The following is a 15,278-nucleotide window of genomic DNA, read 5'->3' as shown; positions in this document are numbered from 1 at the left end:
AGTTGGGGCAGTAGGGCAGTAGGGTAACCTAAGTTACCTACCGGGTACCCCACTGTGACAAGGCGTGTCAGAGACAACCTTCTATTTTTGTGCAGCTGACATGCATACCCATAAACATAAACACGACATTTTCCCTTTGAGTTTGTAATTGGTACCGTAGTCATAACTTGAACTTCAAAACCAGTGCAAGCATACCGTGATTTTCTTTTCGAGCTGGCTAACTTTGTACATGTAAAGTACTCGAAAGTTGATGACAAGCCAATTATGAATAAATGTGTTACATATTGTAATTTTAAGTTGAAAATTTGGGCTTCCTGTTATAATTTCTGGCCAACATCTTGACATGTACTAATTGAAACTTTTTGTACTCATTTTCATCTATATACACGTACATGTAGGCTGTCATTCCAAATCTGTCTTGTATAAACTGGCAAACTTCATTACATTTCAGGTTTACATTAATGTGAACATTGGATTTGCTTTATTTATCTCCTTCGATGGTAATGTGTGTTTCTATGCTGGTAGTTTCTCAAACTCTTTCAAAATGTGGCGATAACTTTTACAAGCCACTGATGTACATGTAACTCAGTGAGATGCATACGTACAGTGTATAGCTTGAGTTTTGTAAAATATTTCAACTCATAACATCGAGGGTTCTTTGAGTAAAGCAAAATTGTACTTGATTCCTCAAAAAAAAAAATCTGTGTTGGTTATTGAATCCAATGTTGACAGTGAAAAGTAGTTTGTTGCTTAAATGCATGGAATCCTCTTAATGCATGTAAATTGGCAAGAAATTTACACACATGTACATTTGGACTGGCTGTGGTTAAACAACAACAGTTTGGAGACTTCGCAAACTTCTTTTTCCGTGGCTGATTAGTTGGCACATCACTTTACCTGTACTTACAGGAACCTACATGTACATGTACTAACACATTAAGCAGAGTAAATGCTCTCATTTATCAAATGTACAGTAGTTGTGGCTAGGAAAGTTATATGTTGTAATTAAACACCTTTAACCTTTTTGACTATAGCTGTTAAGAAGGCCAATTGTGCTCTTGCTGTAGATTATGCATATAACCAGAAACTGTACACTCGTTGCCAAGGCCTTCACCTTTCATATGAACCCGGACTCACCAATCAAATAAAGGAAATGCCAACAAAAGCCCTCGGAGGCTGGCAGACATAGGATTTTTGTATTGGCATAAGGAGTGTCAACAATGCCCCTTTGGAGGGACAAATGCCTCACCATGGTTACATACCAACAACCTTAAACTCGGGGTTAATTTTCATCATTGGAGGTCTGCCGTACTGCCCGAAACCACTGAAAGTACAGGTGTCTTGTTTGCACGTCTTGATTGTTTGTCCATTAATACTGCGGGCCTCATGCACAAAACCCACTCTGGTGGGCATTGTACATACATATATACATGTACATGTACGTTCTGATAGGAAGTTTGTACGTTCTGATAGGAAGTTTGTAGATTTCTCAACAGATTGTTTTGGCATTGACAAATGTTTTCTCGGATGTCGAATGATTTCTCAAGAGTCGTACAAATATTAGGTTTTTGTCAAGCAGTTTAAAATTAACAAACATGCAGACGTCCATGTAAGACAAATGGGACAAAGCCGTTAAGTGCGTAAAGTACTTTTGAAATGTTGTGGGGTGTGCCAACAAATATTTGATCCGATTGATTGTCTTGTTGGTGTATTTTTTAAATCAAATATTTGGAGGTGAAAATCAAGAAAGAAAAGAACTGATTACTTGGTGACAAAATTGCATAGGCCGGCTACATGCATACACTTGTAAACCTGAAGGCAGCAATTAATACAGTGCCTAGGAGCAAGGTCAGATTTAACTTGCGTTTTCCTGACAGCTTTTTGTTTCTTTCTACCAGTATTTTGTGGTCCTAATTCACCAATAAGCCACTTGCGAGTTAAATTTGAATAAAATCTGGTACCCTGTGTTATCTGATTGCATAGAAAAGTAACAATTTGAATTCCCCAGACTAAAGACACTGTTGCTATTCATTTTAACTGAAGGGTGAGATATTCAAATATGCAATTAATCAAGTTGTCTCAGCCGTAAAATGTACTCATGGCTTCAGCTACAGTGTACCGTTCATGTACATTCAGTGGATGTTCACCAGCGTCTACATACATGTACATGTACACAAGTCCACAGAGTTAAAGTGGGCATGATGCATGTATTTTATAGACACATTTATGTTTATCAATGTACCATGTACACTTTAATTCTGTGGACTTGTGTACATGTACATTACTTCATGAATTTTGGACCACTGACTTCCTCCTATAATAAATGGGATTCTGTGCTCACTTAAAGAGTCAAACCAGGAAACAATGTCTCAAATCTACTGACAATTTCCACGAACAGTTCCAGTTCCCCGTCCAGGATATCGTTCACCTTGGCTATCACATGTGTATGTGTACACCTTCAGATTCTTTCCATGGACATGTACATGTACAGAATATCAGGATATCGTGAGCCGAAATTTAAGTATACAGTGTACAGGTGTATTGTATACCTAGTACTGAGGTACATGTACATTTATACACATGTACATGTACATACCGTATCTTTAGGTCAGATTTTGTGTTTTGTACATGTACATCTGAAAATGATTAACAGAACAAGGCTCATTGAAATAACAGCAGTTTGTTTACATAATCCATTTGTTTGAACATTTACTGGGATCATTATTTTGACTGATTGAAATGTTAGCTACCGGTACATGTAATAAAAGTTATTTTCAGTATTTACTGTGTCCGTAATTGTTTTGTTCCCTGCTCTAAATTCTCAAACAGTGAAGTTGGTTTCCGTTATCTGACCACAAAAGGTGACATTCTTGGTTTGTATCGTTGGCCTGTTTTTACATGTACATGTACCACTGAAGGATTGCCTAAGACTGTAACACTGTGATTTCTGTTGACCAATTGACAGACAATACCAGGAAGTACAGTCTCTGCAATCTTTTCGTTTTGAATTCAGAGTCGGTGAGTTTCCCCGCCGGAGAGGATTTCAACTCTTTGTCTGTTGATGAGGCTGAGTTTGATCCCACCGTGTTTGACTTGTCTGACGTCAAGGATACGGGTAATTAATGCTCATACATGTTCCTTTGTTATTTTACATGCACCGACAAGATTACATACAAGATAACCCGTAATTAGCTGGTGAGAGTGAAGAGCGCATGTGCGTCGTTGACATGTCCAAAAAATAAATAAGGAATTGTACAAGTACCTTCGTCAAAATGGGTTGTTTTACATTCTTTGGGACTGGAGGTTAATTTTTTGGTCAGGACCCCTCACCATACATGAAGAGGAATAATCCAATACCGGAGATAGCAAACTTGTCACGCAAGGAAGATCTACACGCATGCATAGTAATTAAGTTTCTCCATGCCCTGTACATTTATGGCCATAATGTAATATGCCCCGTTCTGGATAGATTCTACATGCACTCGTGCCTTGTTCGAGCGGAGAGTGATAACCTGCATGTCATATTTACATACATGGCACATCACATTCCAAAGGAGACTTGATGTGACCCTTGTACACAGTGGTCAGTTTGTTGTTGGTTTATTTTCGCAACTTTTTTTGGCACGTCAACCGGCGTAAAACAGAATTCATTCAGAGAGTTTCAAACACTATTGGAAACTTTGCAAGAAAAATTCTCAAGTCTCAGTTTGTTTGGAAAGTTGCAGTGAATACAGGGTATTGTTTGTGCCAAATGAACAGCATTTTCCTAAAGTTAACACTTACTTTAGGTGACCATTTGACCACTCCAGCAATGCAGTACATTATGAAATTTTTTGGAATTTCAGAACAAAGGCAGAAATGATAGAGCCAATTAATTGTACGCTATTGCAGGTAGCTACCTGTTTGATTCGACCAGCATCGTCAACAAGAAGCTGTCCCTGAACTTCTTCATTAGAGATTTCATCTCTTCCGACATCAAGTACTTCCGAGCCAATCCTCTCCTCTTCAGATGCATTCAGAGAATTCAGAATGATGTCTCACAAAGGGGCCAAAAGGTAAAACAGGAATTTTTTGTAAAATTTTATTCTTAACTTCAAAAGAATTGGGCTGCGGAAGCGTCTGCCTCCACACCTTTTCGTTTCAACCTTGGTTGGTGTGCATGTGTACAAACACTCATAAAGTTCTGTGAAGTTTCAATAAGCCCCGTGCGAGTTGAATGGGAAGAAAATCTGGTACTCTGAGCTGTGAACTCTGATTGCGCATAAACATGACAATTTGAATTCCCCAGACTAAAGACACTGCTGCTGTACCGCATGATTTGGGGCAAGCTTTCGCATAGCGACCACCATCTCTGGAATGGACTGGCTCCTTTGTGCCATTCTTAATCCATTGAAAACAGTGCGTTGGTGCAAGGTGTCTCTTTTGTAACTAAAAGCTTGCCCCTAATCACGAGGAATAGCAACAGTGTCTTTAGTATGGAGAATTCAAATTGTTGCATTCACATGAATTGGTGTGCCAAATTTTATTCAAGTTTAGCTCGCAAAAGGCTTACTCAATCCAGTTTCCAATATTGTTACAATTATTTGAAGTTTATGTCCTTAGGCCCGTCGGCCTGTGTTCATTCGTTCATTGAGTATGTCAGTGGAAAAAGTGTGCAATCCTGGCTGACCAGTCTCGGAATAGTGGGTATTTTAGCAGTGTGTAGAAGTTTAATGCTGTTTTCTGCATGATGGGGCTTTGGATCCTATGTTGGTCAGGCATCTTTGCCCTGCTGAAACTTTTTTTTCATCATATCAATAGGGTGTGAAAAGTTAATCTGGCATCAGTTGTTAAACAGAGCCAGCGGCTCCAAAACAGCATATGATACATTTGAGTGTGCAAGGTTTAAGCAACCCCACATGCTACCCAGTTAAATAGAAAGCATGGAAATCTACCAAAGGCCGTTGATTGGTTGATGGGTGTCAGCTGATCGTACTTTGTCAGGTGGCCAGATCAGCTGACCAGGTTTAGGTGGCCTCCACAGAAAGTGTGTCTGAATGTGCACAGTTTTTGAGGACTTTCCTCTGCACGGATCACTAAAAATGTGCATGTTGCAGATGTTCTGGAGTAGTGAATACCGGTACAATTGCAGTGGTTTTTTGTGAAGTTAAAATTTTTCAATCTGGTGAATTTGTGGACATTGATGTGGTTTCTTTGAATCTTTGGAATTTAATTCACAGATTGTCATCCGGAAGGGTTATCAACCTCGACGGCTGGCCAACTTGCCCGTCGATAGCTCAACGGCATATCACAGCACCGGGTCTGCAGTCACGGTGGGAATTGAACCGGGGACATCTGTCACCATCGAGGACTTAGTCGGCATTGCGGCGCAGCTGTGTGTTCCCCTGTTCCAGGTATGGCTTCCCTATAAAGTCTGTGTGAGTGAGAGAGATGACCTTGGCACCAGGATCTTGATTGAGAGCTCCATCAAGATCTGCCCAGGCTAGTGGCTCACTTGGAAGGTTTGCCCTGCAGGGGCTATCCAGTGGGACAGAGAGTGATCACTGGTTACCAGCGCAGTGTGACCGTTCCTTCCATGCCAGCGATGGTTCTAATTTGGAACAGCTGGCAGTTGTCATCGTGGGTGAACCCATGAAAGCAGGAAGCAAGGCCTTCTGCCCAAGAGCACACAATCTGTGGGAATGACTAATTTGGGTCCTCTCTTTTGAGTGTTTTCTCAATCAGTTTTCTGACAAATTGCGCCTCTCAACCCTAACTCCCTACGATGTGTGCAAAATCATATTAAAATTAGAGGATTCAGTACAGGTGGGCACTAACATACTGACAAGTGGGCACTGATTTCCAGTCCGTGTCTGAAAAATTAACCCAACCAAACCGAACAAGAAATAACTTAAGGCCGGTTTCCAATACTCGACTTGAGCTCCGTCTTAGGTTCAAATGTTTTTTACTTCCTGACTTTGAGCTATTTCTTCTTCCATGCTTTGAGGTTGTAAGTACAATATTAAGTCTGATGGTGCCACAAAACATCAACTAAGATGCAAAAGAGCCTAACATTACAGTACATCAATTTAAGTTAAACGCTTCAGGCCCACAATCGAGGATTGGTTTCCTACACAAAGCCTGAGACGGAGACAAAGTTGAGTATTGGAAAACGGCCTAAGATTTCACATTTATGCTCCGCACACTTGTACAGCATGAACCAGCACGCGACCCCTCCCCCCGAACAAAATGGGTCCCAAATCACCAATGCCACTTTTGAGATACATGTAAAAGCTTTCCAAAAAACGTCTTGCACCCATGTCAGTGAGTAGAGACTCAACAGTTTTCTATCCACAAACTATGCGATACTTGTACAGTTGGGGTCAAACAGTTTACGTACACTTGATACAAAAAAGCAGAAGTTTTCCTCATTTTTTGCTGTTTGAAGTAGTTTTGCCAACTTTTTTGTATGGGGGTCGGACAAATTGCATCTCAACTTAATGCTCATAGTGTGTGCTTCAATCGCAAATACCCGGAGACATTTATTATGGTTCCAAAAATTAGTATTTCTGAAAACTAACTTTGTAAAAATTTACATTTATCCCTTGATTGTCATTCAAAAACACTTCAGAAAGTGGTCCACTGCGATTATGAGATGCGATAAACAAAAATGCAGAAAGTGGCACTAAATATTAGGGTTGGAGTATGTAAATTTTGATTTGGTTGTAAATACAAGTATAAATATAAATCATACATGTATATGGGGTTTCTATTTGACACATACACCACGTACATTAACCCTAACGCTCCTCAATCCTTCACCTGTTGGAGGACTGAGGACTGTTAGGGTTAAGAAGTGACCCATTTTATCTGTCCTTGCGAAAAGAAAAGTTGGTAGTTAAATGAGTGAACCTGTAACATTTTTTGTTCTACCAGGTTTTCAGTCCTTGTGATTTGGAAATTAAAGGCGAGCGAAAAAAAAAAAAAACACTCCTGGACATTTCCGGGTGTGCAATTTATCTGGGAGTGTGATTTTGAACAATGAATTAAAACCTTGGGTCAGTCAAGACATATTAAAATACAAAGATAAAATTGGGTCAACATTACAAATAACAATCAAGCAATAGTGCAACCAACAAGAATAGTGCAACAGTTTCAGACCACACCCACTTACTTCAAGCAAACTGGAAGGGATACTGGTACATGTATGTCCAATACATGTAAAAGAATCAAACTTTTATGATGGTCATAAAATCACGCCCATATTTTGTTCTGAATCAGATGTCTTTTTCAAGCATTCTTAATGAATTCAAAGGGTAATTCAAAGTGATTCAAACCGTCCAATGTAACGGACACCGCATCGGCAATAAAACAGTGCCTTTTTTTTGCTGGCCAATGTCTTGAGAACTTGAATATCGCCAACTTACATGTAAACCCTTTGAAGTACATGTATGTGTCATAAAAAAAGCTGAAACAGCCTTGTTTGCCGACATAAGCACATTTCTTATTTCTTTTTTTTGGATAGATGATAATGCAGTGCATTGACTCAATATTTGTTGTCAAATTGATCACACTTAGTCAAAACACTTTGTCACCAAGTATAACACACGGTGTCACTTTTCACATAAAATGTACATGTGTTTGTGTGTATCCTGAAACGGTGCACCAGGAAAAATTTGGGGAAAAATGTGTCAAGTTTCAATGTTATTCCAAACAGCCCTTTTATAAATAAAAACTAAATTTTTGTATCAGTCAGTTGGGAATCACTTTGGCATAACCTTTTGCCTTGAAAATCATCAACATCTGAACATCATTAAAGGTACATAATTCACATTTATTTTCACTGCTAATTGATTTCACACTAAATCATCCATATACCAGTATTTATAGTTCTCACGTACACATAGTTTTTACAATTTTTTGGAACTTTTTTTTTTAGCTGTCCAAGATTGCTCCGATTGTTCAAATTTTAAAGACAGTAGTTCAATTCAATTGAATCTGATGATGGTACACATAGTTGTCCATGCATGTGACTACTCAATGAGTTTTAATAGCGTACAGTGTAGTAGATACAGTTGGTGTCAGTCAATTGGAAACTGGCTGGGTCATCCAGACGAGTAGCATCATTCAGTTGGCATACTTTGTCTCCTTGGTTGTTAGTGTTGACATTGAAGGAGCGGCATGTGGGCATCTTGGTGCAGGCAGCGGCACATCTGGGTGTGGTCTTGATGGGGAACTCTCTGATGACGTGGTTGACAAGGCAGTGGTTGAGAGCATTGGTGTCCTTGTTGGTAGAGTAGCTCTGGTGATGTACACAGAGTGGCTTTGCTTGCTGAACACAAATAGCGAAGTAGTTGTTGGTGCATCGATGGAAATGCCATTCAGTGGATGCAACAAGAGCAACACAGTGTCCTTCATAACCTGGACTTCTCAAGTTATTAATGAAGGCATGTCCCTTCTCTTGGCCGTCACACTCCAGTATTTGCTCTTGGTTGAGCTTGCTACAGGCAATCCACAGATGTTCTCTTCGGAGCTCATTCATGAACTTGGCCTCTTCATGTGACTGAGGAGCAGCCATCTTGCCTCCCAGGGCTCGGCAAACTTCATGGCTCTCATGCCAGGTCTGACGAGTGGATGTGATGAAGTAGCAGGACCCATTCCAGCTCTGCCAAGATTCCTTGCAGATGTTGGCATTCAAGATGCAAGAATCAGGGCCCATGGAGACAATAATTCCTGCAGTCACCAAGAGCAGAGCCCCCAAACCCTGAATGGCGAACATCTTGGAAATTGAAGGTAATCACGATTGGCTGAAGCAGGAGACAAGGATGAGATTGCTTTGTAGACTTGTGAGTGCAGAATTTGCAGTCGTTTGGTCTTGGTAATGGCCAGAGAGCAGTTACCGAAGTCTTGTGAATCAGTCTCCCAGAAAGTACAGTTATACAGCCGTTGCTACATTCGATGATCTGCTGTTTATGAGTGACAGAACCCTAGCAGTTGCAAGTCTGCTTACAAGTGATGGCTGTTCAACACTGTCGGATGTACTGAAGCTAATGTCAAGGCCTGATGATAGTTCGTATATTTATAATGTGTTCCACCTAGCTTGTCTTTGCCCGGAGTTTTTTCACCAATCAGAAACTGCGAATTCTGAGGCCCCGCATTATAGCCAGTTGGTGTTATTTTTTTTCAAAACGCACTCAAACAGGTAGCAATCATGGTTGTGCACATAGCCTTCAGCACCCATGGGACTATGCCGTCCTTGGTCATGATAGTGTTATCAAATGACTTCTCAGACAATGTGGAAGCTGGTGTACCACGACAATACAGTCAATACCAATTTCCGAATCTCCAGCCGTGCGCCTCAATTGCAATTTTCAATCTGGGAGCTTAGTATCATCTCCGTTATTACCATGTTTCATTACAGTAACAAAGCATTGTCCTCTTTCATGAATATGTCTTCAATCAAGCTACATGTAGGTGTACATGTACTTCCTATCGCTAGTAATAAAAACAATTAGCAGGATGTAAGGTTTCCAACAAGGTATTTTATGTTATCTTGTGGTGCCATACTTGTGTGGCACCTTGTGTGGCTGGCAAGTTAATGCTGTTGACAACTCAGCGGTCGATTTGATCTGATCTCAGGGGATCTGCAGTCAAGGTTGGAATTGAACCAGAGGCAATGTCTAGAGGATGTAGTTGGCATTGCAGCTGGGTTGTGTGTTCTGCACTTCCAGGTATTGGCTCCCTCTCTGAATAAAAGCTGCCTTTTCATATCAGTCAGTGGTGAGTCAAAATCGATTGCCTTGAAAATGATATCCGAACATCAATTGAAAGCACATACATGTGTTTTCACTTTTAATTAGTTTCTCACTAAATCACACATGTACATATATTTAAGTAGGTCACAGACACTGTAGATGTGACTTTTTTTCAATTTTTGTGAGAACATTGTTCACCTTTCGTTTAATTGGCCAAGAAGGCTAATTGCTCAAATGTTACAAACAAAACTTGAATTTCCGCTTTGAGAATTGATATAACACTAAATCACACAAATATTAGTACATGTAGTTTATATACACCTTGTTTCAAATTTTTAGGTAAACTTTGATCACCTTTAGTTTAATCGTCCAAGATAGCTAATTGTTCAAATCTTAGAAAGTAAAGATCAGTTCATCACTTCAAGTTCACTAGGTGATGTAAGTTGGCCGTGCATGTGAGTACTCGAGTTTAGTGTGTACATGTACATGTAGATACAGTTCAGTAACTTTTCTAATTACACTTACATGTTGGTACATGTAGATTACTTATTTACATTTTTCTAAACTGTTATTCCCCAAACCTGTTTTGCCTCTCTCAGCCCTTGTAATTACGGTAAATCTTAAATTAATTCTTTTGCCTTGAAGTGAAGTCATTCTGGTTTGGTTTGATTTTGAATATGAAAATCAATAACTGGAAACATTTCCATGGATGTATTGTTGAACTTTCCAACATCTGAAATTGTCTTTTTTACAGGCCTGATACCGGTGTGTACCAAATTATATGTGCGCATCCAATTAGGCATGTTACACATTCGGGCAGCAAAGAAAGTTGTCATGTCATGGTGGCGGTGCAGTCATAACTTGAATTGACAATGTCATCAGCCTGAGGTTACACCAAGAAAAATGTAACTTTTTCTGCAGTCCAGTATCGTTAGGGCTGAAGAAATTGTCAATTTAAACTCCTTTATTTGTGTGCATCATCCACAAGCTTAGGTACATGTGCATGTAGCTGCATTTACCCACATCTTTTACAACAAGCACCCTTTTTTTTACCTACACACTATTACGTTGACTAAACATTTGTTGTCAATTTGATCACAATTTCTGAAAAGATTCAGTCACCAAATATAATACAAGGTATTTCACACATTTTTTTACAGGCTTGATATTTACCAAATTACGTGTACATTCACACGTCCATCAGGCAGGTTATACGTGTACTTGTACGTGTGATAAAAAAGATGTTGTGATGTGATGGTGGTGTAATCATAACATCAGCTGACAGTGTCATTATCAGTCGTTCCAAGTTATACCAACAAAATGGTTACATTTTTCTGCTGGCCAGTATCTTAAGGGCTGAATATTTTCAACTTACCGGAACATCTATACTCCTTCAAGTATGTGTCTTAAGTGTGTGTCATACAAAAAAAGCTTTTTAGGTACATCCATACCTGTTTTACATACAAAGTGTGGACATTCCTTTGTTCTCCTATTGTTAAGGAAACTTGAGGAAAATGTTCCTTCTTCTCCAACTAGGACAGATCCTTCGAGCTGGTTTTTAGATGATTATTTCCCACTGTTCCTCTTCGTTTTGCCACAGATAACCTTGACCCCAACATGCCTTTGAAACTGTTTTTCAGAGAGGGGAAAACACTGTGTGGACGTGGGCGAGTCCACACAACGCCTTCATAACCTTCATTATGTGGACTTCTTTTGTGCAAAGGTCCACACTATGTGTGCCATGCCCCGCACAAAGAGCTTTGCGGTGGCACCATGCATGCATGGTACTACCGCAAATCTCCTTATCTACAGTACGTTACTTGCCACCTTTACCATGAAGAGCTTCAGAGCTCAAAAAAGCTCAATTGCTTTGTTTGCCCACTTAATGAGCACATTTCCAATTTCTTTTCACTAGACGCAAATACAAGACATTGACTAAATATTTGTTGTCAAATGGATCACACTTTCTTGAAAGATTTTCGCACCAAATATAATACATACGTGGACCGAATTGGGAAAAAGAAAAGTCAGCTTTTAAACAAACTGTATCAAGTTTAAATGTTACTTCAAACAAGTCCTTGTGAATCACTTTGGCATAATCTCTTACCTTGAACATTGTCAATATAAGAACGTAGATTGGAAGTACATACATGCGTTTTCATTTCTAATTGATTGAACACTAAAATACGTTAGTAGTCCAAATACACATAGTTTTGAAATTTTTGCGAATATTGTTCATCTTTTGTTTCATTGTTCAAGATTTCTAATTGTTCAACTTTGAGAAAGAAAAGTTCAATGCAAATTAATCTGTTGATGTGAATGGTCCGTGCATGTGACTACTCGTTGAGTTTAGTGTAGTAGATACAATTCTTGTTGGTCAGTTGGAAACTGGCTGGGTCATCCAGACGAGTAGCATCATTCAGTTGGCATACTTTGTCTCCTTGGTTGTTAGTGTTGACATTGAAGGAGCGGCATGTGGGCATCTTGGTGCAGGCAGCGGCACATCTGGGTGTGGTCTTGATGGGGAACTCTCTGATGACGTGGTTGACAAGGCAGCGGTTGAGAGCGTCGGTGTCCTTGTTGATAGAGTAGCTCTGGTGATGTACACAGAGTGGCTTTGGTGGCTGAACACAAATAGCTGCATAATTTTTGTTGCAAGAGTGGAAATGCCATTCATTGGATGTGAAAAGAGTAGCACAGTGTCCTTCATTATCTAGACCTCCCAAGTTATTAATGAAAGCATGCCCCTTCTTTTGGCCGTCACACTCAAGTATTTCCTCTTGGTTGAGCTTGCTACAGGCAATCCACAGATGTCCTCCTTGGAGCTCATTCATGAACTTGGCCTCTTCATGTGACTGAGGAGCAGCCATCTTGCCTCCCAGGGCTCGGCAAACTTCATGGCTGTCATGCCAGGTCTGAGAAGTGGATGTGATGAAGTAGCAGGACCCATTCCAGCTCTGCCAAGATTCCTTGCATATGTTGGCATTCAAGATGCAAGAATCAGGGCCCATGGAGACAATAATTCCTGCAGTCGCCAAGAGCAGAGCCCCCAAACCTTGAAAGGTGAACATCTTGGAAATTGAAGGTAATCACGATTGGCTGAAGCAGGAGACAAGAATGAGATTGCTTTGTAGACTTGTGAGTGCAGAATATGCAGTCGTTTGGTCTTGGTAATGGCCAGAGAGCAGTTACTAAAGTCTTGTGAATCAGTCTCCCAGAAAGTACAGTTATACAGCCGTTGCTACGTTCGATGATCTGCAGTTTATGAGTGACAGAACCCTAGCAGTTGCAAGTCTGCTTACAAGTGAAGGCTGTTCAACACTTTTGGATGTGCTGAAGCTAATGTCAAGGCCTGATGATAGTTCATATATTTATAATGTGTTCCACCTAGCTTGTCTTTGCCTGGAGTTTTTTTCGCCAATCAGAAACTGCGAATTCTGAGGCCCCTCATTATAGCCTGTTGGTGTTATTTTTTTTCAAAACGCACTCAAACAGGTAGCAATCATGGTTGTGCACGTAGCCTACAGCACCCATGGGACTATGCCGTCCTTGGTAATGATAGTGTTATCAAATGAATTCTCAGACAATGTGGAAGCAGGTGTACCACAGCAATACAGTCAATACCAATTTCCAAATCTCCAGCCGTGCAATTTTCAATCTGGGAGCTTAATATCATCTCCGTTATTACCATGCCTCATTACAGTAACAAAGCATTGTCCTCTTTCGTGAACATGTTTTCAATCAAGCTACATGTACATATAGATGTACATGTACTTCCTATCGCTAGTGATAAAAATCAATTAAGAGGATGTAAGGTTTCCAACAAGATATTTTATGTTATCTTGCGGCTCCATACTTGTGGGACACCTTGTGTGGCTGGCAAGTTAATGCTGTTGACAACTCAGCGGTCAATCTGATCTGATCTCAGGGGATCTGCCGTCACGGTTGGAATTGAACCAGAGGCAATGTCTAGAGGATGTAGTTGGCATTGCAGCTGGGTTGTGTGTTCTGTGCTTCCAGGTATTGGCTCCCTCTCTGAATAAAGGCTGCCTTTTCATATCAGTCAGTTGAACATCAATTGAAAACACATACAATGTTTTCACTTTTAATTTAAAAAAAACAGAAGTGGAATTTCCACTTTGAGAATTGATATAACACTAAATCACACAAATATTAATACATGTAGTTTATATACACCTTGTTTCAAATGTTTAGGTAAACTTTGATCACCTTTAGTTTAATCGTCCAAGATAGCTAATTGTTCAAATCTTAGAAAGTAAAGATCAGTTCATCACTTCAAGTTCACTAGGTGATGTGAGTTGGCCGTGCATGTGAGTACTCGAGTTTACTGTTGTACATGTACGTGTAGATACAGTTCAGTAACTTTCTAATTACACTTACATGTTGGTACATGTAGATTACTTATTTACATTTTTCTAAACTGTTATTCCCCAAACCTGTTTTGCCTCTCTCAGCCCTTGTAACTACGGTAAATCTTAAATTAATTCTTTTGCCTTGAAGTGAAGTCATTCTGGTTTGGTTTGATTTCGAATATGAAAATCAATAACTGGAAACATTTCCATGGATGTATTGTTGAACTTTCCAGTGACTGAAATTGTCTTTTTTACAGGCCTGATACCGGTGTGTACCAAATTATATGTGCGCATCCAATTAGGCATGTTACACATTCGGGCAGCAAAGAAAGTTGTCATGTCATGGTGGCGGTGCAGTCATAACTTGAATTGACAATGTCATCAGCCTGAGGTTACACCAAGAAAAATGTAACTTTTTCTGCAGTCCAGTATCGTTAGGGCTGAAGAAATTGTCAATTTAAACTCCTTTATTTGTGTGCATCATCCACAAGCTTAGGTACATGTGCATGTAGCTGCATTTACCCACATCTTTTACAACAAGCACCCTTTTTTTTACCTACACACTATTACGTTGACTAAACATTTGTTGTCAATTTGATCACACTTTCTGAAAAGATTCAGTCACCAAATATAATACAAGGTATTTCACACATTTTTTTACAGGCTTGATATTTACCAAATTACGTGTACATTCACACGTCCATCAGGCAGGTTATACATGAACTTGTACGTGTAATAAAAAAGATGTTGTGATGTGATGGTGGTGTAATCATAACATCAGCTCACAGTGTCATTACCAGTCGCTCCAGGTTACACCAACAAAATGGTTACATTTTTCTGCTGGCCAGTATCTTAAGGGCTGAATATTTTCAACTTACCGGAACATGTAAACTCCTTCAAGTATGTGTCTTAAGTGTGTGTCATACAAAAAAAGCTTTTTAGGTACTCCATGCCTGTTTTACATACAAAGTGTGGACATTCCTTTGTTCTCCTACGGTTAAGGAAACTTGAGGAAAATGTTCCTTCTTCTCCAACTAGGATAGATCCTTTGAGCTGGTTTTTAGATGATTATTTCCCACTGTTCCTCTTCATTTTGCCACAGATAACCTTGACCCCAAAATGCCTTTGAAACTGTTTTTCAGAGAGGGGAAAACACTGTGTGGACGTGGGC

At 39.8% G+C, this 15,278-nt stretch overlaps 1 protein-coding gene across 1 annotated transcript in view; it reads left to right on the top strand.

Annotated features, from left to right (window-relative positions):
• LOC110990548 (uncharacterized) overlaps window positions 1-15,278 on the top strand; it is a 69,386-nt gene that overhangs the window by 2,070 nt on the left and 52,038 nt on the right. Inside the window, exons 2-4 of the mRNA XM_022255599.2 lie at window positions 3,014-3,115; window positions 3,892-4,055; window positions 5,220-5,393. Of these exons, the coding sequence (XP_022111291.2) occupies window positions 3,014-3,115; window positions 3,892-4,055; window positions 5,220-5,393 (440 nt within the window). The remainder of the gene's footprint in view (window positions 1-3,013; window positions 3,116-3,891; window positions 4,056-5,219; window positions 5,394-15,278) is intronic.

This window comes from Acanthaster planci, linkage group LG19 (assembly GCF_054643075.1).
Source record: "Acanthaster planci isolate LZ-2023a linkage group LG19, COTS_SCS, whole genome shotgun sequence".
In the NCBI taxonomy this organism is placed as follows: Eukaryota; Metazoa; Echinodermata; class Asteroidea; order Valvatida; family Acanthasteridae; genus Acanthaster; species Acanthaster planci.
Note: the sequence above shows the minus strand (reverse complement) of the source record. Positions and strands in the feature narration are given on the sequence as shown.